The following is a 24553-nucleotide window of genomic DNA, read 5'->3' on the forward strand; positions in this document are numbered from 1 at the left end:
ATACACGCTACAATTATCGGGGCGATTCGCCTGATATCGGCGGATCGCCCCGATAATTGTAGCTTGTGGGGGGGGCGACCGAGTGTTAAATATTGCTCGGTTGGGCATGCCAGATTGTCCAGCATGCCTGTCCGATGCGATATTTACCGGTAAACTGTCGGCCACATCGGGCAGTGTATGCCCGGCCGCGGCCGACAGACAGACATTTCCTGTGTTCCTTCCTACAGAAGGAACAGGGAAATGTCTCCTCCCCCGGGGGCGGAGCGCGGATGTCGGGCTATATACTGTGAGAGAAATCTCACAGTGTATGCCGGCGACATCTGCGGCTGGCAGCCGGCCAGATAAAATGTCTGTCGGTCTGACAGACATTTTATCTGGCCGTGTATGCCCAGCATTACTGTGTTGCATGTATGGTGGTTCTAAGGAACACCCGGGAGGGCACCGGGGGCAGGTATTTGATGCACATTTGTGGACTGCCGGCCGATTCACTAACATATATATATATATATATATATATATATATAAAATCATACACACACACACAAATAGTAGGTGTGTCACTCGTCCCAAAAAAACAACTCGACTTAATCAAAATAACATCAACGTTTCAGTGCTTTAATGCACTGAATGGTTTTTACATCCTGAAGATTAAAGCACTGAAACGTTGATGTTATTTGCGAGTAGAATTGTTTTTTTGGGACGAGTGCCGCACCTACTATTTGTATATTGAACTTTCTGTGAAGGCACAGTCTACTGTTGTTGGGCTAGTTGTTTTGGAGTGCCGGACCTCATACTGCTATATGGGCGATAGTCAGGGCTGTGGAGGTAGTGTTAGAGAGTCCATGCCAGATAGGCTGTATGACTGGCCCAGAGCACTGGAGTGGGTGTAAAGGACCAACTAGTTGTGCATTGCATGTGACTGCTGAAAATAAAAGTCACACACAGCTTTTAACACTGCCGGTGTCCGTCATGCTTCTTTCCCAAAAGTGTAAAACCAATTGCTGTGCGGTTAAAGTTGCAGCGTCTTTTCACTGTGTCTGCGATGCGACTAATGTAAAGAAAAATATGGTACTCTACTTCTCTTGGAGCGTCTGACTCGCAATGAGCGTCTCCACACCCAGTAAGTGAGGACACATCTATATGTAAAGTGTATTTAAAGTATTGCAAACAAATAAGGAGAGTACTGGTAAAACTTAGCTTGGTTAACGCTCTCTCTTCGAAGTCCATAGGGTCCACAGGGAGTCATTGGGGTGTAGGTGAAACCTGGAGGACCGGACATCAACAGCAAAGCTTTTCAATCCCAGGATGCTCCGATCCTTCTCACTATACCCCCCCACAGCCTGAGGGCACTTCAATTTTGTTAACAAGCCCAAGGCAGGAGCTGATAGGATAGAAGGAAGACTGGTACACTGAAGAATCACACTCTCACACAGAGAAGGAAACAAGTGACCAGTAGCAGAAATCCATAGAAGCCAGGTGCGTCAGGGCGGGTGTCCTGTGGACCCTATGGACTTCGAAGAAAGTGTTAACCAAGGCAAGTTTTACCATAACACTCCTTTTCTTCTTCAGAGTCCATAGGGCTCCACACGGAGACATTAGGGATGTCCCAAAGCAGTTGTTCAAGGGCGGCTCCAGAGCTAATAGGAGAACTCTACGCACGAAGGAAGCATCCTGAGGGGCAAATGTACCAAAGGCATAAAACCTAAGAAAGGTGTGGACAAAAGACCAGGTAGCCGCCTTGCATAGCTGTTCAGCTGAGGAGTCACGCTAGGCTGCCCACGAGGGACCCACAGAACGAGTAGTATGAGCAGATACTCAAGCCGGCACAGGAAGGCCGGTCTGCATGTAAGCATGTGAGATAGTCATGCGAATCCATCTGTCTAGAGTCTGTTTGTTAGCTGGCCATCCCTTCTTGTGGAATTCATATAGGACAAAGAGTGAGTCCGATTTCTTGATGGAAGTAATGCGGTCCACGTAGATCTTCAGAGCACAAACCACATCCAACGAAGCCTCACCTGCTGAGAGGTCTGGTTAATTACATGCTGTAACCACAATTTCCTCATTCTGGTGGAAGCGAGAAACCACCTTGGGAAGGAAACCTAGGCGTGTACGAAGAACAGCCCTGTCCTGATGAAAGACATGAAATGAAATTACATGTAAGCACCCCTAAATCCGATACCCTACGGGTAGATGCCATAGCCTGAAGAAACGGATTCCAGGGGTTCGAATGGAGGTTCCTGAAGTGCTTGGAGCACCACTGGCAAATCCTATGGAGCCACAGGAGGGACAAAAGGAGGTTGTGTACGTAGAACACCTTGCATGAAGGTGTGAACATCCAGTATAGTAGCAATTCTTCGCTGAAACCAGATAGACAAAGCAGAGACTTGCATTTTCAGAGATGCTAGATGGAGGCCTAGATCCAGTCCTGACTAAAGAAAGGCAAGAATTCGAGAAACCTTAAAGACTTGTGGGTCATAGTTTTTTGTAGCACTCCATTGGAAATATGTATGCCATGTTCTGTGGTAAATCCTGGCTGAGGCCAGTTTACGTGCTCTGAGCATGGTCTGGACCACAGAGCTAGAGAAACCCTTAGCCGTTAGGAGGGATGTCTTAAGAGCCAAGCCGTTAAAGACAGAGGGACTGGGTCCGGATGTAGACATGGACCCTGAGACAACAGGTCTACTCGTAGAGGAACCTCTATGGAGAGCCTTTGAAGATCGGAGTAGTAATGATGTCTGGGCCAAGCCAACACTATGAACAGGACTGTGCCCCCCCTCTTGTCGGAACTTTCGAAGCACTCGAGGAATGAGGGATATTGGAGGGAAGAGATATGCCAAATGGAAGTTCCATTTCACCGACAATGCGTCGGGGTCCAGTGTTCTGGCTCCATAAAATGGAAGTTTGTTGTTGTGTCTTGAGGCTACGAGATCTACTTCCGGAAGACCCCATTTGTCCACTAGAAGCTGAAAGACTTCTGGATGTAGAGACTATTCTCCTGCATGCACGTCGTGACGGATGAGGAAATCCTCTTCTCAATGGAAAATCCCCGGGATGAACACTGCAGACATGGCTGGGAGATTGCGTTCGGCCCATGTGAGAATGCGGGACACTTCTGTCATTGCTGACTGATTTCAAGTGCCCCCTTGGGGATTGAGGTAGGCCACAGACGTGGCATTATCGGACTGTACTTGTCGGTTTATCAAAATATTCTGAGCCAGAGTGAGAGTTCTATAGATGGCTCAAAGTTCCAGGATGTTGATTGGTAACACTGCCTCGACTGGGTACCATCGGCCCTGGAAGGAGTGCTGGCCGGTTACTGCGCCCCACCCTTGGAGGCTTGCGTCTGTGGTAAGGAGAGCCCAGTCCGGGATCCAAAAGGGACGACTCTTGTGCAAATGGGAAGTTTGCAGCCACCAGGCTAGAGACAGGCGAACCTCTGGGGGAGGCTCATCGTCAGGGATTTGAGCAGATGGGGTAGCCTGTTCCACCTGGAGAGGATTAGGTGTTGTAGGGGCCTGAAGTGAAACTGGGCGAACTCCACCATGTCGAAGGTGGGCACCATTGATCCCAAGGCCTGCATTGCAGAGTGAATTGACAGTCGCCGATTGTGGAGCAGTCTGCGTAGTCTTTGCTGGATTGCTGAAATCTTGTCCACTGTTAGGAAAAGTTCAGATGGGCTCCAAATATACCATCCTTTGAGAGGGAGTTAGGGAGGATTATTTCCAGTTTATCAGCCAACCGTGTATTTGAAGAAAAGCAATGGTTACCTGTAGATGGCGGTGAAGAGTCTCTGGAGAAGTGGCCAACAGCAAGAGATCGTCCAAGTATGGGGGCAGTCTGATCCTTCGGCGACGAAGAGAGGCCACCATAACTGCCATGATCTTGGTAAAACCCGGGGAAGTGGCAGAGCCTGAAATTGGTAATGTTGCTGTAGTATAGCAAATCGGAGATATTGTTGATGAGAAGGCGCTATAGAGGTACGCTGGTAAGCGCCCTGAATGTCTAGAGCAGGCATGTCAAACTAGCGGCCCGCGGGCCGCATGCGGCCCAAAGAAAGTTTTATGTGGCCCAACAGCGTGGACCCAAATATATATATATTATGTGGCCCAGTCACTCCTGCCACGATCGGAGCTCAGCTCCGATCACGGCATGGGGTGAATGGGCCACATAATATTTGTGTTTAAATTTGGAACATTGGTCTCTGAAGCAATCAGAGACTAAAGAAGCCTCTTATCGCTTCAGAGGCCAGCGTTCCCAGTGATGCAGTTCGTGGGTGCGCGGGTAACGTCATAACTTCACCCACGATGTGAGCAGCCTGCCCTGCTGGATCTAGTTCGATCTAGTCAGGGCACTGCATAATGGGAACTGCCTAAGGGGCTCTTATGCAGGGGGCACTGCATAATGGACACTACTAAGGGCACTGCGTAAAGGGCTCTAATACAGGGGGCACTGCATAAGGGGCTCTTATGCAGGGGGCACTGCATAAGGGGCTCTTATGCAGGGGGCACTGCATAAGGGGCTCTTATGCAGGGGGCACTGCATAAGGGGCTCTTATGCAGGGGGCACTGCATAAGGGGCTCTTATGCAGGGGGCACTGCATAAGGGGCTCTTATGCAGGGGGCACTGCATAAGGGGCTCTTATGCAGGGGGCACTGCATAAGGGGCTCTTATGCAGGGGGCACTGCATAAGGGGCTCTTATGCAGGGGGCACTGCATAAGGGGCTCTTATGCAGGGGACACTGCATAAGGGGCTCTTATGCAGGGGACACTGCATAAGGGGCTCTTATACAGGGGGCACTGCATAAGGGGCTCTTATACAGGGGGCACTGCATAAGGGGCTCTTATACAGGGGGCACTGCATAAGGGGCTCTTATACAGGGGGCACTGCATAAGGGGCTCTTATACAGGGGGCACTGCATAAGGGGCTCTTATACAGGGGGCACTGCATAAGGGGCTCTTATACAGGGGGCACTGCATAAGGGGCTCTTATACAGGGGGCACTGCATAAGGGGCTCTTATACAGGCGGCACTGCATAAGGGGCTCTTATACAGGGGGCACTGCATAAGGGGCTCTTATACAGGGGGCACTGCATAAGGGGCTCTTATACAGGGGGCACTGCATAAGGGGCTCTTATACAGGGGGCACTGCATAAGGGGCTCTTATACAGGGGGCACTGCATAAGGGGCTCTTATACAGGGGGCACTGCATAAGGGGCTCTTATACAGGGGGCACTGCATAAGGGGCTCTTATACAGGGGGCACTGCATAAGGGGCTCTTATACAGGGGGCACTGCATAAGGGGCTCTTATACAGGGGGCACTGCATAAGGGGCTCTTATACAGGGGGCACTGCATAAGGGGCTCTTATACAGGGGCCATTGCATAAGGGGCTCTTATACAGGGGGCACTGCATAATGAGCACAACTACAGTGGCATTGCATAAGGGGCTCTAATACAGGGGGCATTGCATAAGGGGCTCTAATACAGGGGGCATTGCATAAGGGGCACTTCATTGGTTTTTATTAATAATAACCCTTTCAAAATTGCATATAAAACTTTTTTTTATTCTTGCTGCCCACATACTCTAAAGCTGGCCACAAATCTAAAGATTATCTGTCCAACCAGCCAACTAGTTGATTGGTTGGAATGAAAATCTGGTAAGGTATGAAAGCAAATGACAATCAGCAATTTGCTCCCAAACGCCGGAAAATGGACAAAAACTGTTGTGTGAACCAATTGTTTAGATCAAACATTTAACAAACTTGTCTGGACGACCATTTTCATCTGTTTTCTGGCATTTAGGAGCAAATTGCTGATCATCTTTTACTCCCATACGTTACCAGATTTTCATTCCAACCAATCAACTAGTTGGCTGGTTGGGCAGATAACCTTTAGATGTGTGGCCAGCTTTAGACGTCGAATATTCAGCCCGGTTGGTATTTTGAGTTTGACATGCCTGGTCTAGAGATACCATAAAATCCCCAGGCTCCATAGCTAGGATAATGGAGTGGAGGGTTTCCATACGAAACGCTTTCCTGGGCACCCTGACAATCTTGTCCAGAGATTCGAGGCAGGAAAGGCCGATGAGACCCATTGGGCTTCTGAACTTAGAAAAGGGTAGAATAATAGCCCTGGCCCCGCTGTGAGGAGGGGGCCCGAATTATTATACCTGAATCCAGAAAAGACTGAACGCCTTTTTTGGAGCAGCAGGGCCTTGATTGGGTCCGATGGAGGTCCTGTGCAAAAGAACTGCTGGGGGGGGAAGTGTATGCCGTTGAAAGATACATTTATGAGCCTCGCAGTGATCTTTTGTTTGATTAGAGAGTTGCGGTACGCCACAATTTTTTAGACACTAAATTGAAAATAAAAGCACCGAAAAATTTTAAGTTGTTTATATATGGAATACATTGAGGACCAGTTTTTATGATAGTATATGAACATGAGTCTTCATAACTAAGAAGACCCACTACACATTGTACCCTTTTTTCTCCATTTCCATCTTTTTACCCATCACCCAGAGTAAATTCAAGACCGAGATAAGGAACTTTGGAAAAAGAAACAGAAGCTACACCTCCACAAGGGACGTATGGTTATTTATTAATTTTATTACATTTGCTTTAACTCTTTCATATTGACTATTCACCCATTGCCAGATCCCAAAAGAAGGGGCGCCAATTGATACTACCTATTCCTTTCCATTTTGTCCTCAGACTTGGCAGGTGGACGTCTAGTAGCCCAGGCCTGTTTGGCCCTATGCTTGGAGGCCTTGGTTGATGTCTGCTGTCGTGGAAAAGACTGACCCTTGGCTTTTCATTGAGGGCAAAATGACCGGAAAAATGACGCTCAAGGCTTTGTATTATATGCAGAGGACAGGAACGCCGCCGTCAAAGTAGTCACAATTTTATCCAATTCTGGACCAAATAGGATGTCTCCTGCATAAGACAGACTCTAGAGCCCGTTTTGATTCTGAATCTGCTTTCCAGGAACGTAGCCAAAGAATACCGTGGGCCACTAACGAACTGGCAGATATCCTGGAGGCCAGGAGAGCCGTATCCATAGCTGCTTCACCCAAGTAAGAGGCTGCATCTCTAATATGAGAGATTTAGGACAGCTGTTCTCTCGAAGCATCAGGTGGAAAAGTGTCTTCTAGGGCCTCTGCCCAACTCTCAATGGCTTTTGTCGTCCTGGCCATAGCCCTAGCAGGACGAGTAATAGCTCCTGTTATAGAGTATATAGATTTATGACAAGCTTCTATGTCTATCCGTAGTCTCCATCAAGGAGGTTGCCGTGGGAATGGGTAAGGTGGAATTTTAACCAGACGTGTTACATGAGAATCCACTGCGGGGGGAACTATCCATTTAGTACAATCAGTAGCTGGAAAAGGGTAAAAGGAACTGAACCGTTTTGGAAGTTGAAACCTTTTACGGGGCATATTCCATGCTTCACTCATGTGATCAGATAGCTGGTCAGAGTTAGGAAACTCTGGTAAAACAACCTTTTGTCGCTTAAAAAGTGTGTGTTTTTTTTTAGGAGTGGGTTCATCCTCTTCTGTTTGTAGAATAGTTTTAACAGCTCTCACAAGAGCAGGTATATATTATAGTTTAGAGGGTGGCTCCACTTCTCCTGAGACTGAGTCAGAGTGAGAGAGATCTGTGTCTTCTGCCTCCCCAAATGATATCTCAGAATCAGATAACTGTGTGGATTGGGAAGATATCATAGTACATTTAGTAGGCTTAGTAGGTAAAGCCTTTTCTTCTTGTAGCATTTGCTGAGAAACCGTAGGGTTATTAGCCAAACTCTGTACCGAGGTAGACCGTACGTCTGGGGGAGGCAAAGGATTTGCAGGGAGTACCTGCTGTGGCAATCCCATAAGGGGAGCTACCACGGGGACTGCTAATTGGTCCGCAAGTTTTGCCACCATTTGTGAAAAGGCAGCCCAGGGTGGGTCCTTATGGAGAGATGCCAATGCTGATGGGCCTGGGGCTGTGTAACAATTAATAGAGACCATCAATGAGATCCTCTTTGGCTAAGCCTGCAAAGCAGGACTTACAATACACCAGAGTAGGCGGAGCAGCATCAGAATGCTTGTTATTCTTGTGGCTATGGCTGGCAGGGGAAAGAACAAAATACACAGTATGATACAGTGCAGTGAACACCATGGATAATATGGTACAGTGTAGCGTGCAACCGCGTTATAACGTATGTGATAGCACTCACAAGTATCTTAGGTTCTGGTTTTGTTGTGGACCCGGGGTGGTAATAGGAGCAGACACTGAAGCAGGTTTAAAAGTAAATGTGGAGTTTTTAATGAGTTGCTTAACAGACATGAATGTGGTAAAACAGAAAGTCCGAGTATAGCACTAAAGTGCACTTGGGAGCTGTACTGAGGCAAATAGGAAAAAGTCCAGTTAGTGACAGGCAATGGAAAATGTCCAGGTAGTGACTGGTTAATAGAAAATGTCCAGGTAGTAGCAGACAAGGGGAACTGTCCAGGTGGTGACTGATTAATGAAGAATGCAGACTTGAGGAAGAAATATCCAGCATTGTGTCAGTGGAGGCAAGGTGAAGGGTGAACAGCAGGACTCAGGCACTCAGGCAAGTGGAAGGTAAAGGAGGATGCAGGGTAGTCCAGCGGGGTTGGAGCAGACAAGCAGGCAGGTAGCGTTTCACAGGTAAACAGGTGGTGAGCACAGGGAACACTCTCTCTCAGCTTTGCTGAGAAACACGTTGCACTGGCAATGAAGGGAGGCTCTGAACCTCCCTAAGTACCAAGTGCTGTGCCGTGACTGGCCAGAGAGAGTATGTGACAATCCAGGATTGGGCAAGAAAATCACATGGCCGGAGGCAAGATGGCGGCGCCCATGCCAAATGGAACGGAAGCACTGCCAGGCCTCATCAGCCCAACGTGACAGCATGCCCGCACAGCCAATGCCCCTCGCCACACACCAGCACCACCGCCAGATGCCACCCGCCACAGTGACCTCACAGGTAATACCCGTCGACCACCATGCCGAGAAACCCTGGTCGTGACAGTATCTGGGAAATGTGAGGTACAATGAACCCCTATACCTTAGTATGTCAGGGTATAGTATAATAAAGGAAAAGATATAAGCTGTACAGTATAGAAAGTAGAGATTAGCGCTAGCACAAGTCACATACAAACGCAGAAAAACATTACATGTTTACAATGGGCACTAAACTCAACTACACAGACCACAGTGGCTGGTAGGATATAGCGCTGTATGACCTGGCCCGTGGGAGACTGGAGACTGGACCCAGTGTTCCCAGAGATCGGCTTGCAGAAAATGGCTGCCGCGCTTTTCTGGGAGGGCGGAGAGTGAGGGAGGAGCAGCCCAGGGAACACCAAGACCTCAGTGGAATGGCGCCCTGGACTGGGGGAGGGGCTGCGCCTTCTCCACTTGCTGATATTAGCCACCGGGTCCCCTGGCTTCCTTACATATGCCCTGCGCAAGTATGTTCTATGCCCCAGTGGTTTAGTGGAGTCGTGGGTGTACCAGTGTCCACATCAGCGCCTCCGGTCTGTCTCCTGAGACAAGACTGCGCAACAATGCGGGTCCCCACGAATGGGTTTCTGCCTTGCCTGTCCCCTGAATTCCGGGCTGCCGTCTGGGGTCCGAGGAGCCTGCTAGCTAGTCCCCCTTGGTGCCTCGCCGGGAGTACCTAGCACAGGCTTACAGTCACATCGCCTCGGAGGGATGATGGGGCGGCAGCACAGATGTCCAGAGGACAGTCTGGTGCTGCTCGCCTATTATAGGTAAAAAATAGAAATAAATTGAATCATAAAATAAAAGCTTGGGCTGCTTAATGCAGCCCAGTTATAATGGTGGTCCAGCTCCTACCGGACACCAACGAAACTGAAGGGCCCTCAGGCTGTGGGCAGGGTATAGGGGAAAGGACAGGAGCATCCTGGGATTGAAAAGCTTTGCTGTTGGTGCCCGGCCCTCCAGGTCCCACCTACACCCTAATGTCTCCTGTGGAGCCCTATGGACCCTGAAGAAGAAAATCATTTTTTTCATATTAAAAATTACAACACGACGGGTGGAAAAAAATAAGATAGTTAACGTAACAAGGACAATTTGAAGAACATTTGCATATTGCTTTATAGACTCTCTCCCTAAATATTAAATACCTAAGTTACATTAAGCACAATTACAGACCTCGCTGGAAACGAGGTAGCTTTCTTTCAGCTAATGAGGTGGCAGAAGGGGCAGAGCAGGCTGTAGAGGTATACAGTTTTCTCAGACATCCGGAGGAAAGGGAAAAGAAATGGCATGACGTGTAGCAACCATTCTGCGGTTACAATATACACACATCACTGCATAGTGTTGGATAGTGTTTTATTAAAGCAAACATAGTTTAAATGCAGTCTATTGGAACAGGAATAACATAGCTATGGTTCCCAGTTTCATTTCTAAGTGTTTTTTTTTTTTTAATGTGAAAGGCACAACACAGTGACAGACTGATGGTACACTCCAATCAGATTACAAAGCCAAATTCACTAAAAGAATGTGCAAACTAATATACTAAAGAAAGCCACAATCATTGAACTTGATTCACAATTCCCTCTACTCACCTAATAATGTGGGAATCTCTGGTGTAGCCTCCATCATACTCTGTTGTTTCTTTAAGAGCTTGAAAATCTAAGTTCTGTGGAGAAAATATTCCATGAAAACGTGTAGTCCCTACCTCATGGATGTAATATATCACCACATTTTCTGCATGAAGTGACGGAATAAACATAAATCTCTTACCCTACTTCCACAGATGAGCAGCTCTATTTCCTCAGGCCTGAACAGATACTTTAGCGGGGATTCATTGGTGACCATGTGAAATCCCCTCCTGAAGGCCTTAAACTGTTTTTCCACAGATTTATTTAAAATGTAATCTGCATAGAGACTGACAAACTCCTAAAGCAAACAACGACAGAAATACACTGAAATGACATTTCCCAAAAAAATAAATAGACAAGCGCAAAAATCAGGTAATGTTACCATGTGTTTCCCAATTCTTTAGGATCAGGCATTACGGGGTCCATTCATATTAATTATAGGGGGCTGGACGGTCTCTGATAATTAAGCATCCAACTCGCTACGAGTAGCAGCAGTGGTTATATATTCACTGGAGCAATTCAACATTGTTCCAGCGCAGAGACAGCTGATCTGAAAATCGGCTATCTCCGTGATCTCTTTCTCTTCAGTAGCAGCGAAACTTATCACTGCTAAGTCTAGCTTGGCACTGCTAGTGCTACTGAGTGAACAGGGCTTCACACAGGAACACAAAGCCCCGGTGTCCAGCAAGAAGGAACCGGACAGGGATGGAGGGATCCAAAAGGATCCTACTACGTGACCCAGGTTGCGGGAGAAACCACAACTTGAAGGTGGCAAATGCTCCCGCAGGTCCCCATACTAGTGTATGGTGACAGCAGGACAGATCGGGACTGATAGATAAGCCGGAGATACAGATGTGTCCTTATACATCTAGCCTCAGTAAGTCACACATCGCGACTTGTCTGGTGTGAGTGAGCCGCAAGGTCCCATGCTACCCTGCTAGCATCAGGAGTCTTTTTTAGCCGAACATGTGTCTAAGTAGTGACTAGGACGCATCAGCAGAGTGTGCTTGATTAATTTGTGACACTTGGATATCTGCATGCACCGGAGTCTGCATATGAACCGGAGTCTGCATATGAACTGCAACATAACTTGGAATGAAAAAGAGCTTTGACTCTGAATCTGTATACGAAGTGCTACAATGTAAGAGTCTCAGTCACACTTATGGAGCATACACACGGTAAGATTTGTCAGATGAATGATTGAACGATTTTACCAAAGATTTGAACGATTGAATGATTAAAATGAATGGAATTGTCCAAGTCTGACTGCAAACACATATCGTTATCTGACCATCGGGAACGCGCATCGTTCAGGCATGTCAGATATGTCAGATTTTCCTTAAGATATGAACGATTTTTTAAAACGTTATCGTTCAGATCTGAAGAAAAATCTGACCGTGTGTATGCACCATTAGATATACAAATTAATCAGCACTGTCTGCTGGTGCGCTAGCAGAGTCTCACCGGACCTGGCGCGCCTAGACCAGCAAAGATGTATAAAGACAAATCTGTATCACTGGTATTTCATCTCCTGTATTACCTTTATTATGAATATTCCTGATTCTTAATTTCTACAAAAGCAGGTGAAAATTAACATTTTCACCTGCTTCTGTAGAGATTAAGTGATGATGAATGGACCCCCAAAAGTGAGGAGTTTATGAACTCTCCTTTCTGCAACCAAATGGTTTTTGTCTTAAGCTGGCCATCCACTATACAATTATCTGTCAGATATCTGTCCAATCTGGCTGGTTGGAATGAAAACCTGGTAATGTATGGCAGCAAATAACAGTCGATCACATGGTTTTAAACACTGAAAAAAGGACAAAAAAAAAATTGTTCAAATTGGTTAAATTAGTGTGGTTTAACCAATTTGTCTGAACGACCATTTTTGTCTGTTTTCCAGTGTTTGTGAGCATATGGACGATTGTCATTTGCTGCCATACATTACCAGGTTTTCATTACAACCAGCCAGATTGGACAGATATCTGACAGAAAATTGTATAGTGGATGCCCAGCTTTAGAGTACATGTAAATTTACATGTCACAACATCTCAGAAGGATAAAAGAATGCATATAATATCTGAAATTCTTTCAAAGTCCACAAATATTTCCTTTGCTAAAGCCAAATAAACTCCAACAATTGTTTTAACTTTGTAGTACCTAGTACAGAGGAAACTAATGCTGTTGTAATGGGAGAGGACTAGAACTCACGAATAATACTGATTAGCGTGCTTTAGCAGATATGCTTTAGTATTTCATCCAACACTAATTACTCTTATACAATATCTGCTTTCTCATTTGAATAAAACTGTGGTTATGGATATTCATCCTATAGATCTTTACAAGTGATATCTTGTTCTGGCTGCTAAACTCTCCACCCATAGATTCAATCTCTGGTTGCCTGAAGCGTGTTCTCATGTTAGGGCTGCAGTGAAATAATTGCAAGAACACCACCCTGTTTATTTTAGGCTATGCAAAATAGGAGGCAAGTCTGAAAAGGGCAACTGATAAGAATTAAGGTCAAAACCTACACTGTGATGCTGAGAATTATAATTGCAATGGGCCTTATAGCTAAAAAAAAAACACCATGTAATGTAAGCCCTTCATGATAGAAGATAAGTTTGCACAATAATGGTGAGAAGCATGTATGTGTTTTTATTCTGCATTGGTTTTTTGGGAATAATATGTATAACTATTTTTTTTTCCTTGAAGAGATGAGGTGTTCATTTAACTATCTGTGGCCACTTTTATCAAGGACACCTGCTCGTTAATGCAAATATCTAATCAGCTAATCATGCAGCAGTAATTACATACATAAAAGCATGAAGATATCAAATGGTTCCTATTAAAATCCAGAATGAGGAGAACATGATAGCTGGTGCCTATCTGGGTAGTTGGGAGTATCTCAGGCACTGCTGATCTTGTGGGATTTTGCAATCACAACAGTCTTTAGAATTTACAAAGTATCGAAGCAAAACTAAAAACATCCAGTGAGTGGCAGCACTTTTCTGTGAATATGGCTTCTTAATGAGAGGTCATAGAATAGCAATACAGTAACTGAAATAACCATGCATTACAACAATGGTAGGCAGCATCTCCGAATGCACATCAGGTTCCGTCCAGCCAAACTGGACAGTTGAAGATCGGAAATGTTGCCTGCTCTGATGAATCATGATTTATGTTGGAGACATACAGATGTTAAAGTCATAATTTGCATAATTAACATATGTATTGTGTCAGTGGTTCAGGCTGGTGGTGGCGGTGTGCTGCATATGTTTTCTTGGCACACCCAAGTACCCTTAATATCGCTGAGCATTATTTAAATGCCACAGTCTACCTGATTATTGTTGCTAATCATGTGCATCCATTATGGCCACAGTCTGCCCATACTCTAATGGCTACTTCCAGCAGGGGATGTAGTCACAATCCCAGCTCCAGGATCTCAATGGTACATATAAGGGTTAGGCACTAGGGGAAGGATTAAGGTCTGGCAGTGGCTTAGGGCTGGAGGTTAGTTAGGCAGCAGGAAAGGTGGGTTAGGGTTGGGGGAGGGATAAGGGTTAGGATACTTACTAAATTCTGTAGGGATGCTGACTGTCGGATGCCGCTGCCTGAATTCTGAACAACCGGCATCCCAACCGCCGGAATCCCGTACCCGGCCCTACAGCAGGATAATGCGCCATGTCACAGAGCACACATCTCAAGCTGGTTCAAAAAACATGACAATGAGCTCAGTGTACTTCAACAGCCTCCAGTGTCACGAGGTCTCAATGCAATAGAAGAACTTTGGGATGCGGTGGCATGAGATATTCACAGCATGAATCTGCTGCGACTGCATGTTGCCACAATGTTGATAATGACCAGATTGGAATGTTTCCTGCAACTAGTTGAATCCATGGCAATATAGAATTTGTCCTGTTCTGGGGGTCATATCCAGTACTATAACGGTGTACCTTAAAGTGCCATTGATTGTATACAGTATTTATAATTACGTGCACTAAATAGGTAAACAAAGGTAACATTTCGCAAGAACAGCAGAAACACCAGTCTGTCGATCATGGTGATACCAGATAGTCTAGTCTTGTGGGATATATAATGCCAGGAGCAATGGAATAACTTTTTTTTTCCTAAACATTAATCACAACTAACCTTAAAAAAACAAAAAAACAAACAGCGCTCACCTAAATACAGTCTAGAAATACAAAACGTTAATTTGGGGACAGACCAAGTATATTAAAACATTTTCCTTTTCCATTACAGTGACATCACAACTACAGGGAGAAACACTTGACTGGACAACGCAGTTTAGTGTAGGACTGCTCTATCTGGTAACATTCACATAACATACATAAGTAGTGTAAGGAAAAACAGCAGACGAAAAACCTATATTTTAAATGAGTTTAATTAAAAAAAATTAGAAAGCAATGTTCCTTGAAGAGAGTATTAAGAGATTACAGAACAAAACAATGGCTCTCCAGTACATAGTAACATCAGCAAGATGGTTACGCAACACATTTCATTAATGACAGTATATGAAAGCCAGAGAGCATTAGCGTGCCATTAGATCTTTATGTGACATTCTCACAAAGTAATTACCTTTCTGTTGTCATTTGTGATGGGGATTTTATCTCCATTCTCCTTTAAATCATGCATTAAAGGATTCCCGAAAAGATCAGTTTGAGATATCTGAAATGTTATCATCATGTCTTCTTCAACACTGCCTTCATATTTCAGTAGGTCTTTTAAACTTTGGTACAGGACCTGTAAGAAAATGTGAACCATTTGACGTTCAGATGTTTGGGAGAAAAACACTGTATAGTGCGTGTGCGCGCGCGCGTGCGTGCGTGCGTGTATGTGTGTCAGGCAGCTGCTAATCCTCACCACTCACTCCTCACATTACGTCTTTATCCTAATAACAATAGCTGTAACCCACACAGAAAAGACGGTGCAGTTTCCTTAATGTGAAAAGTAATTATCAAAACTGGTGACAATCTATTGGAAGATTTATACTTTTTTTAGGGTTTCTCACAGTTGTAATCAAAGTCAAATCATCAAACAGAACTGCAGAAATCTGGGAATTAAATTTTAAAGTAAAATTGTTATACTGGTTTTTTTTTTTTTTCAAAATGAACTATATGTGATTACAGTTAGTGGGAAGACACAAAGAAAGTGAATACAATGTCCACATACTTGCTTGACAGCCACCATCTCTGGTATTACCTATCACATTGATCATAATTAATTTGATTTGGTCCTGGACCAACAACCTATGGCACCCCCTACAAGTGCCCCCGCGAAGGTAGGCAAGTCTCCCGGAATGGCCGCCGCCTCCTCCCTCCCCCCCACGCCACCAGACCCAGTAGCATCCCAGAGGTGACTGCCAGGAAGTTGGTAAGTATGTATAAAATGTGATGTTACAGTAGTATATAATATGTGATATTACTGTATTATGTGACATTAACGCGCAGTGCCCCGCTAAGACAGCCTGCAGGTGCAGTCTTCACCCGCGGGTCGCAGTGTCCCGCGGGTGGGGAAATGTGCGGTGACCCGGTCACCGCCGGTAAATAGACGCTGGGCGCATGCGCCCAGTATCTATTCTACCTGTCAGCAGCGCTTGGGGGCTGCCCGGTGTGTCTGAAAGTGCCGGGCACACCTCCAAGAGTGACGAAAAGGGGACGCGTCTTATAGAGACGCCCCCTTTTCAATGACCACGCCACCTTATCGAAGTGCCCGCTCTAGCTCCGGCGCCCTGCCTGCACCGGAGCTAGGGTGAACACTATTACTGTATATGTGATATTACCATAGTACTGGATAATATGTGATATTATTGTATAAAATGTGATATTAGCTTGGTATGTAATATATATTACTGCATAATATACTACGGAAGTATGTGATATTACTGATATATATATATATATATATATATATTATATATCTATTCACCACCACAAAAGATTTGAAATGAAACAAACAAGATGTGCTTTAACTGCAGACTTTCAGATTTAATTAGAGGGTAATTACATCCAAATCAGGTGTACGGTGTAGGAATTACAACGGTTTCTATATGTGCCTCCAACATCACCATGCGTCTGGATGTGGCCACTGAACGATATATAGTGCGGTTTAGAGCGTATGGCTGACCGGTAAATAGTTCAGTCGGTCGTGCCGTTGGGCACGATCCAGGATCGTCTAGTGTGTATCCAGCTTTAGGGGTGCAGTATACTTGTAAATTGTAGCATAAATAAACAGATGGTGTTGTCTTTTAGAAAATCATAACACCGTAACACTGCTGACCGTGGCAGCAGGCCTCCATCGTATGAATACTGGTGTGGGTTTGTGAAGAGTGTATATGAAAACTGCCACTTTAAATTAGAAAGCTAAATTTTACACTTACAGGGTGAGAGTCAGCCAGATCACGAAATGTTCCTTTCTTGCCCATCAGCTTCCTATACACAACCATTGGAAAATGCACATCCAGAATGCAATTATTGTAGATTGCCAGGCCCAGCACTATTCCAATGAGGGTGAACTGCCCTTCGGTTTCCAGTGAAGATGGATTGTACCAAAAGAGTTTTGTTGACTCATCGTAGGTAAACATTCCTGTAAATTAGAGAGGGGTTAACTAGGTGTTATACATGTATACGGATTTAACCACCACCACCCTGGAAACTGACTCAAAATGTTGGCATTTTGAAAAATAAATCTATATAGTCTACCAAAATGCCATATGTAGAGGCACAGAACTCACAATAACTGTACATCAGAGCAATAAACATGCCTATACTGAAATGGAAGCAATGTGTCATAGGGCTGCTAAATCTGACCTAAAATAGTTCAAATATTGAGAACCTTCTAGGACAGAGGTTCCCAAACGTTGTCCTTAAGGCTCCCCAACATACAGGTGTTACAGATATCCATGGCTGAGCAGAGGTGACTTAATTAGTACCTCAGTCAATTTGATTTAACCACCTCTGCTCAACCATGGATATCTCTAAAACCTGAACTGTTGGGGAGCCTTGAGAACCGCGTTTCGGAACCTCTGTTCTAGGATGGAAAAACAGTCTATGATGTTTGGATAAGTACAATTCAACCCCTATATTGTTTAATCACCATGCTAGTAAAACACAACTGACAGGTTCTGAAGAAACAAACTCGGGCTTCATCAGAAACAAAAATGTAAAACTTTCCATTAAAAGCATGAACAGAACAGTTTGTAACAGTAGAGAGAAGCATAATGACATACTTAGTAACCTTGTTGGAGGTATCATTTATTTTATCATGATGCTTTTAATTCCTATTTTGTATCCTCTTCAGCTTACTGATCTTATCAAGTACACAATATTCCTTGTCTACTATAATATCAGAGAATTATATTTAAAGCTGCAATAAGTGAGCATGACTTGCCAGTTCTTTATTTATAGCAGCTCAATCACAGATTATTTAGTTGACATTGACTTCACAAGGGTCAATGCGTAAGCCCAGAAATTACTGCACCTGTCATCATAGGTATCTGTATTGCAACTTCCTTGTATTTGATGATGCAGTCCCTGCAGACTTCCATAACCACTTAACTGGTGCGGTCACATGGGATGCTACCGGAGCCAGATGGGCTCTCTCCGACTCACATCCCATGCGACCGCGCCCGGGTGCTGGGATCATTTTATATGGAAGCTTCCTGCTCTGGTTGTAGCCCCTGGTAGTAATGTAGTTGTCTGTGCGCACCGATAACAGATGCTGTTTTTGCAACCCAGAATTCTGCCAGTTTCACAAACTCATTCCTCAGGGAACACTAACTGCATGTTTTCCAGGTCTCCTCGCAAAATCACAAGTGATTTAATTAGCTCCACTTCTTTTAAAATGTCTCAGCCAGTAATGAATACACCTGTGCACCAACTAGAAAAAATGGAAACCATGCACTGGTAAGTACTCCCTGAGGAATGAGTTTGGGAAACCCTTATCTGAGCCACTGTATGAAATATGTCTAGCTTACTCTTTATTATGTCTGTCATGCAAGCAGATATTTTAATTTAGGGAGCTGGTCTAAAGCTACATACACTAGGCCAGGGTTTCCCAACCTCGGTCTTCAAGGAACACTAACAGTCCAGGTTTTAGTAATATCCATGTTTGAGCACAGATGGTTAAATCAAAATAACTGAGGTACTAATTAAGTCACCTGTGTTTAAGTGTGACTATCTTTAAAACCTGGACTGTTAGTGTGCCTTGAGGATCGTGGTTGGGAACCTCTGCACTAGGCGATTAAACCAGGCAATTGAACGATCACGTCAGATTCAGCATGTTCGGGGATTCCGATACTGATCATTCAGTGTAGGCACATCACAGACGGAGAAACGACAGCACGATTATAATGTTGTAATCGTGCTCTCGTTTCTCCGTCTATTAGTGGATACGCACCTTAAGGAGCATCAGTAAGCCTGACTAACAAATATAAAGTGTTGTTTAATATAGCCTTTGCTACAAATTTTTTTTATGTATCCATATATAGAAAATAAACATTTCGTAGTAAACAAACATAACAAACAAAAATAAATTACCTATATCAGGGTTAAAGATTTCTTCTACAACCAGCTGGAAAAATTCTTTGGAAACTCCTCCTTCATCTACTCCTTGCTCCCCCTCAAACTCCACATACAACTGCTTCTTCAGGTCTGCGGGGTTTTCCATAGCAATCATTTCTAGCTGGAGAGGAAACAAACATTGTAACACACAAAGAGACATCTACACTGTAATCAGAGTTTCTGCTTTAATTCTTCCGAACTACCTGGGTTCCATTGTTGATGGAATATCGAATTTAACCTCCAATGGCTATATACATTGCAGTCCTTTATTCAATAAACACGGTCATCTTCTTGAATGGGAAAAAAAGGAATGAGGGATCTAATAGTACTGCGCCCTGACTAGGAACTCAGGAACATGACATTTATGTTAAATCTATTTTCTTGTAAAAATTAAACCTTTAAAATACATTAAAGTAATAGAGTTAAGCTTCACCAGCTGAGGGACACATACTAGCAGTAGGGACATCCTGCAGCAGTGGTTATTAGTATAACGAGTTGAGATGACACAGGGGGCGCGGTGGAAAGGGAGTAGAAGCAGGACCCATAGACTTGATGGAAAGTGGGATTTATGTAAATATGACGACAACAGGAGTCACAACATTGTAAATGTACCCCATTGAGTTATGATTTCAGTTTCTATGTTTTATGGGCTCCCGAAATGTTATTATTCATGTCTCCTCCATCCGTTAGTACTGCAATTCCAGATGTAGCGCCCATGCACACAACAGCCTTCCTCGCTCACTCAGGTAATGCTATGATCAGTGTATGTGAAGGCTGACAAGTCTCCCACTCAGGTCCTCCGCTAATGACACTAGAGAGGGGGGGGGGGGGGGGTGGACCTTACACAGACATTGCTTTTAAAAGCCAGATCCATGTCAAATCTTTCATCACACACTTTTAGACTCAGGGCGGCTCCAATGAGCTTTTTGGTTTAAGAGTTATACCTTTAGTACTGGATTATTATTTTCATTTGGACATTTATTTCTGTACAATCTGGGAGGTTGGTACTGCAGGACTCCCATGTTTAGTTAGACAAACTCCTACCTTACCCTAACTTAATTTTATACTCATTTGGTAGATTTCACGTCATACAGATGTCCCAATAGGAAATGTATAATGTTAAGGTGCGTATCCACTAGCAGATAGTGGAACGACAGTACAATTACAACACTGTATTCGTACAGTCGTTCTTCTTCCCCTGCAGTGCCTACACTGAACGATATGTCAGTCAGTGCAGGCATCCTCCCTCATCCCTGAACATGCCCAATCTGTCGTTATCGGCAGATTGACCGGCATGTTCAGGCGATGATGGATGTCAAAAGACCAGCAGGAGCGTGCGTCGCTGGTCGTTTGACATTTTCATGCCCAATCAATGAGCGATTGAACGATAACATTCAGTTGCTCAGTTTAATCGGCAAGGGGATACGCGGCATTAGGGTGTGTGCAATATTTTCACACAACCTGTTTAGGATTCAAAGCCAAACCTCTATGCAAACTCTAGATTACCCTGTACTCAATGTGGGTGACATTTTTGAACATACATTATAAAATGTTTATTAATGAAATCCAAAAACATAAAAAATGTATATTAAATATAAGACACACATCGAGGTAGGTGACTATCCATGAGCTACTGATCTTGAAACGATCTGTGAGCAATAATGATGTCCATGGGGTCTCTAAAATAGCACAATGTTATTTGTTTGCATAAAACAGTAAAAATACAGAAGAAGAGCAGAAAATACTGGAGGGCATTACCTCCTGCAGCCGTGCGTATGTGTGCAACATTTACCATATTCCTCACATGATGTGGGCACACGGATTCTCATTCAATGGCTGAATGGGAAGTGGAGTTAGGAAAATAAAGATTAGATAGAAACGGAGTGTATTCCATATGCTTCTATACCACAGGGGAGCAAAAATTAGGCATCACTTATCTAGAAAAATCAGTGAAAAGCTGATGGTCGCTACTGTGTACTTTTTGTTGTTGCAAATTTACATCTGAGAGTTAATTTAAAAAAGGAACACAGTGTTTTTACAATACCCTTCTAAAGTCTGCATAGTAACATTTAGTTAGATTTATTAGCATATAAAGTACTGGCAGTAAGTGAACAGTAGGGATACTGATTGACAAACTGGAGAACCTATACATAGAATTCATTAAAAATAGAAAGCATTTTTCTCCACAAACAAACTGCTTAACATCATCCTAAAGAAAATGATTAAGGGGCCTATGTATTAAGCAGTTTTTTACATAAAAGTATGTAGGAACAGCAGGTTCTGCATAATTATATGTATTGTACCTATGTACTAATGGCACAAAGCAGGACATTTCACAGAATTCTCCAGCAAAGTGCTTATTAGCACTGCAGATCGCAGTCCCAATATTCTCAATGGGGACTACGATCTGACCCCTATGTACCAAACTGCAAAAAGCTAAGCTTTCGGAGTTTGGCCCCAATAGTTTACACCACAGGCTATCAAACTCTGTCTTAGGACCCATACAGAGCATGTTTTCCACTCCTCCTCAGAGAATCACAAGGGAAATAATTAGCTCCACCTGTGAATGTTTTAACCACTTAAATTACAAATTCTTTTTCCAAACAACGCTCAAAAATTATCTTTTTATGACTGAATTAGGTCAAGAACATCTTTTTAAAACTTATCCAACACGATTTTATAAAAAACAAATAAAAACATTTTAAACACCGTATACAATAAAAATAGCAATTCTTATGGGATACTGTAACGATGGCAATTGACAGCTGTACCATCGACGGCCGATGGGTTCAACCATCAATAGAATCCATCGGTTTGTTTGTTTGAGACTGCAACCACTGAGCGCGCCCCCACACCCCTTCTTTTTTTTTTTTATGATTGGCCCGCAGCCCTCCATTCCCCGCCGCAGCAGTGGCCATCAAGGAGTGCAAAACATTGATAGTTCTCCATAGATGTGTGCCTTCGATGGTAATAACTAGTGGACACATCAATGGACACCCATCCGATGGCCAGTCCTAGTATACTGTATAGTCAGTGATCGCAAAATACGCGCTATAACACTTATGCGCTACAAGCAGTGAGGGACTCCATTTTTAAAAATGTGTGGGTCCTGCAGGATGCGCTGCGAGTTACTGACCTGTGAGAGCCGCAGCAGCCAATAAAAGTTCTCAGTGTCTCCCCATCAAATAAACAGCAGGTCCTCAGCGTCTCCTTTTCCAATCGCCGCTAACCACACCCACTCTGCCTCCTAACTCCGGCAGCTGCTAGGTTATTATCAAGGGCTGCCACTGGTGCCGATTGCAGGGCTCGCTGCCTCTCTCCAGGGGACCCTCAGCCTGTGTGTCCTGCCGCTGCAAGTAATCAGCCCTGCAGTGAAGATTACCTTCCCGCAGCCGCCTAGTGGGCATTTCTGACTGCTCACATCAGATGCGACCATGTCAGGGAAAGCCCAGTCTGGTATGGTCGCATCTGAAGCTACCCTGTCAGGCAAGTGGTTAAAATGTGTCGGTGAGTAATGACTACATCTGTGCACCTGCTAGGTGAGCTGAGGACAGAGTTTGAGAACCACTGGTTTACACCATTTTCAGATGGTCTAAACTGCTTTAAGCCTATGGAGGTTCCAGATGCAGGAGAGAGATCTTTCAATCTTCTCTCTGGCCAGCTACAGAAGCTGACACTGTACGCATGCAATATGAATAGTTAATAATCGTTGCAGCTCCACAATTATTAGTACATAGACCCATTATAGTCCTCCCATCCCGCCGAAACATCTGTACTCTGAAAGTTAAGAACAGGGTCAAAATATAGAATAGAAAATGTTCCCATCTACTGAGCTGTCAAGTTTCTGATACCTTACTACTTAATTGCAGCACTAAAAATCAACTTCTCTCCAGTACAGCAAATCTGCTAGAGGAAAGTACAAAACTGATAGAAATCCATTCTGCCTGCCAAGTTCTACTGCAGAGAAGAAAAACAGATAGCAGGGGGGAAAGTGGAAATGAATGTAGTTGGCTGAATATTCCTGGTGATAAGTAGATAGGTTTAACAGCTAAATATATACATTGTCTCCAGCATTAGTCAGCAGAAAAACTTCACATATCTTGTCAACCGACTATGAATATTAATAAAAACTACTATGAATCTCAATAAAAAGAGCTAGATTTAATCGTTAAAGTTCTTTGTGTGTTTTTTTTTTTTTTTTTTTACAGGGTGGGGGTAAAATGTACCAAATCCAATAGAGCATATTATCAAAGCTCATATTCTGTGTATACTACAGCTTGTTACAGACAAGCTAAATAAGTACAAAACTGTTGAGCTGAACGCTGCAGATGGGTTAGCTTTGTTTGTAATACAGGTATCTTAATGTTTGGGTGGATGAACTACATTTGTGCCCTGAGCACCTTGCAGGGCAGACTGAAAAGCTCACCATTGCCACCTAATAGGTACAAAAGGTAACCTGAAGGCCAGACTGATCTGTGCTGAATCAAACTATCTGGTAATATGATGTACTGTTATCTCTACTGACATCATAAATAGTAATGTGTTACTTATTTTACCAAACCTAAAATGTTGCCATCCATGTGCAGCACATAAGTCAGGCTGCTAAATATAGTGATTACTGTTTAATGCATTTCAAATAGAGCATCAACTCACAGCATGTACTGGCTGGCCTGCTTGTGACTGGTCCACTGTAAGGTTTGGACAAACCTGCTACTTAAGCCACCACATACAGTTCATGGACCACCATTAGCAGGGATCTGCTGCCAGTGTGACGAGTCACATATAATAAGGGGAGAACATATATACGCATGACCTATACGTTCCAGAGCTGCGATGTGCACTGTATGCAGCAGCGGATACTGCCCAGATAAGCAGACAATGGTCTTCTCTACAATATGACAGAGCTGCTGGATCAGAGGCAACTGCTGGTAAATGAGGAAGTCCAGGATGATCCCCTTTTAGATCATTTATCAATTGAAGTTCATTTTTACAATACTTTCTAACTTTGCTGTCCTGACTGCAATTAAATTACATAGTGTATATGTAATTATTACTTAACATGGTATACAAACATCAATTACTTCAATAAAAGATACACTTTTATTACCGTATGCCAATTCTAATGTAAAACTAATGTAAAACGTTCTCATTTGAATTATAAACCAATCCTATGGACGAGGGTTGTCCAAAAAGTAATGTCTAAATGCTCATAACTCTGAAATAATATGCAATATTTATTTGAAACTTTGTCAGTTTGTAGTTTAATATGTCTGCTAGCTAATATGTATTTTTGTTTAGGTAGTCCAAGGAATACCATGGAATAAAAGATGAAACAAAGAGCAGTC

At 43.8% G+C, this 24553-nt stretch overlaps 1 protein-coding gene across 3 annotated transcripts in view; it reads right to left on the reverse strand.

Moving 5' to 3' along the window:
* Positions 1–24553, reverse strand: part of UBE3A (ubiquitin protein ligase E3A) — a 67391-nt gene that overhangs the window by 6615 nt on the left and 36223 nt on the right. For all 3 annotated transcript variants that reach the window (XM_088454100.1, XM_088454102.1, XM_088454101.1), the window contains 5 exons: positions 19185–19329; positions 17027–17232; positions 15226–15390; positions 10772–10927; positions 10594–10667 (listed from right to left, as the gene is read on the reverse strand). In XM_088454100.1, the coding sequence (XP_088310226.1) occupies positions 10594–10667; positions 10772–10927; positions 15226–15390; positions 17027–17232; positions 19185–19329 (746 nt within the window). The remainder of the gene's footprint in view (positions 1–10593; positions 10668–10771; positions 10928–15225; positions 15391–17026; positions 17233–19184; positions 19330–24553) is intronic.

Source organism: Taudactylus pleione, unplaced genomic scaffold (genome assembly GCF_031769625.1).
Source record: "Taudactylus pleione unplaced genomic scaffold, aTauple2 ptg000609l, whole genome shotgun sequence".
Taxonomy (NCBI): domain Eukaryota; kingdom Metazoa; phylum Chordata; class Amphibia; order Anura; family Myobatrachidae; genus Taudactylus; species Taudactylus pleione.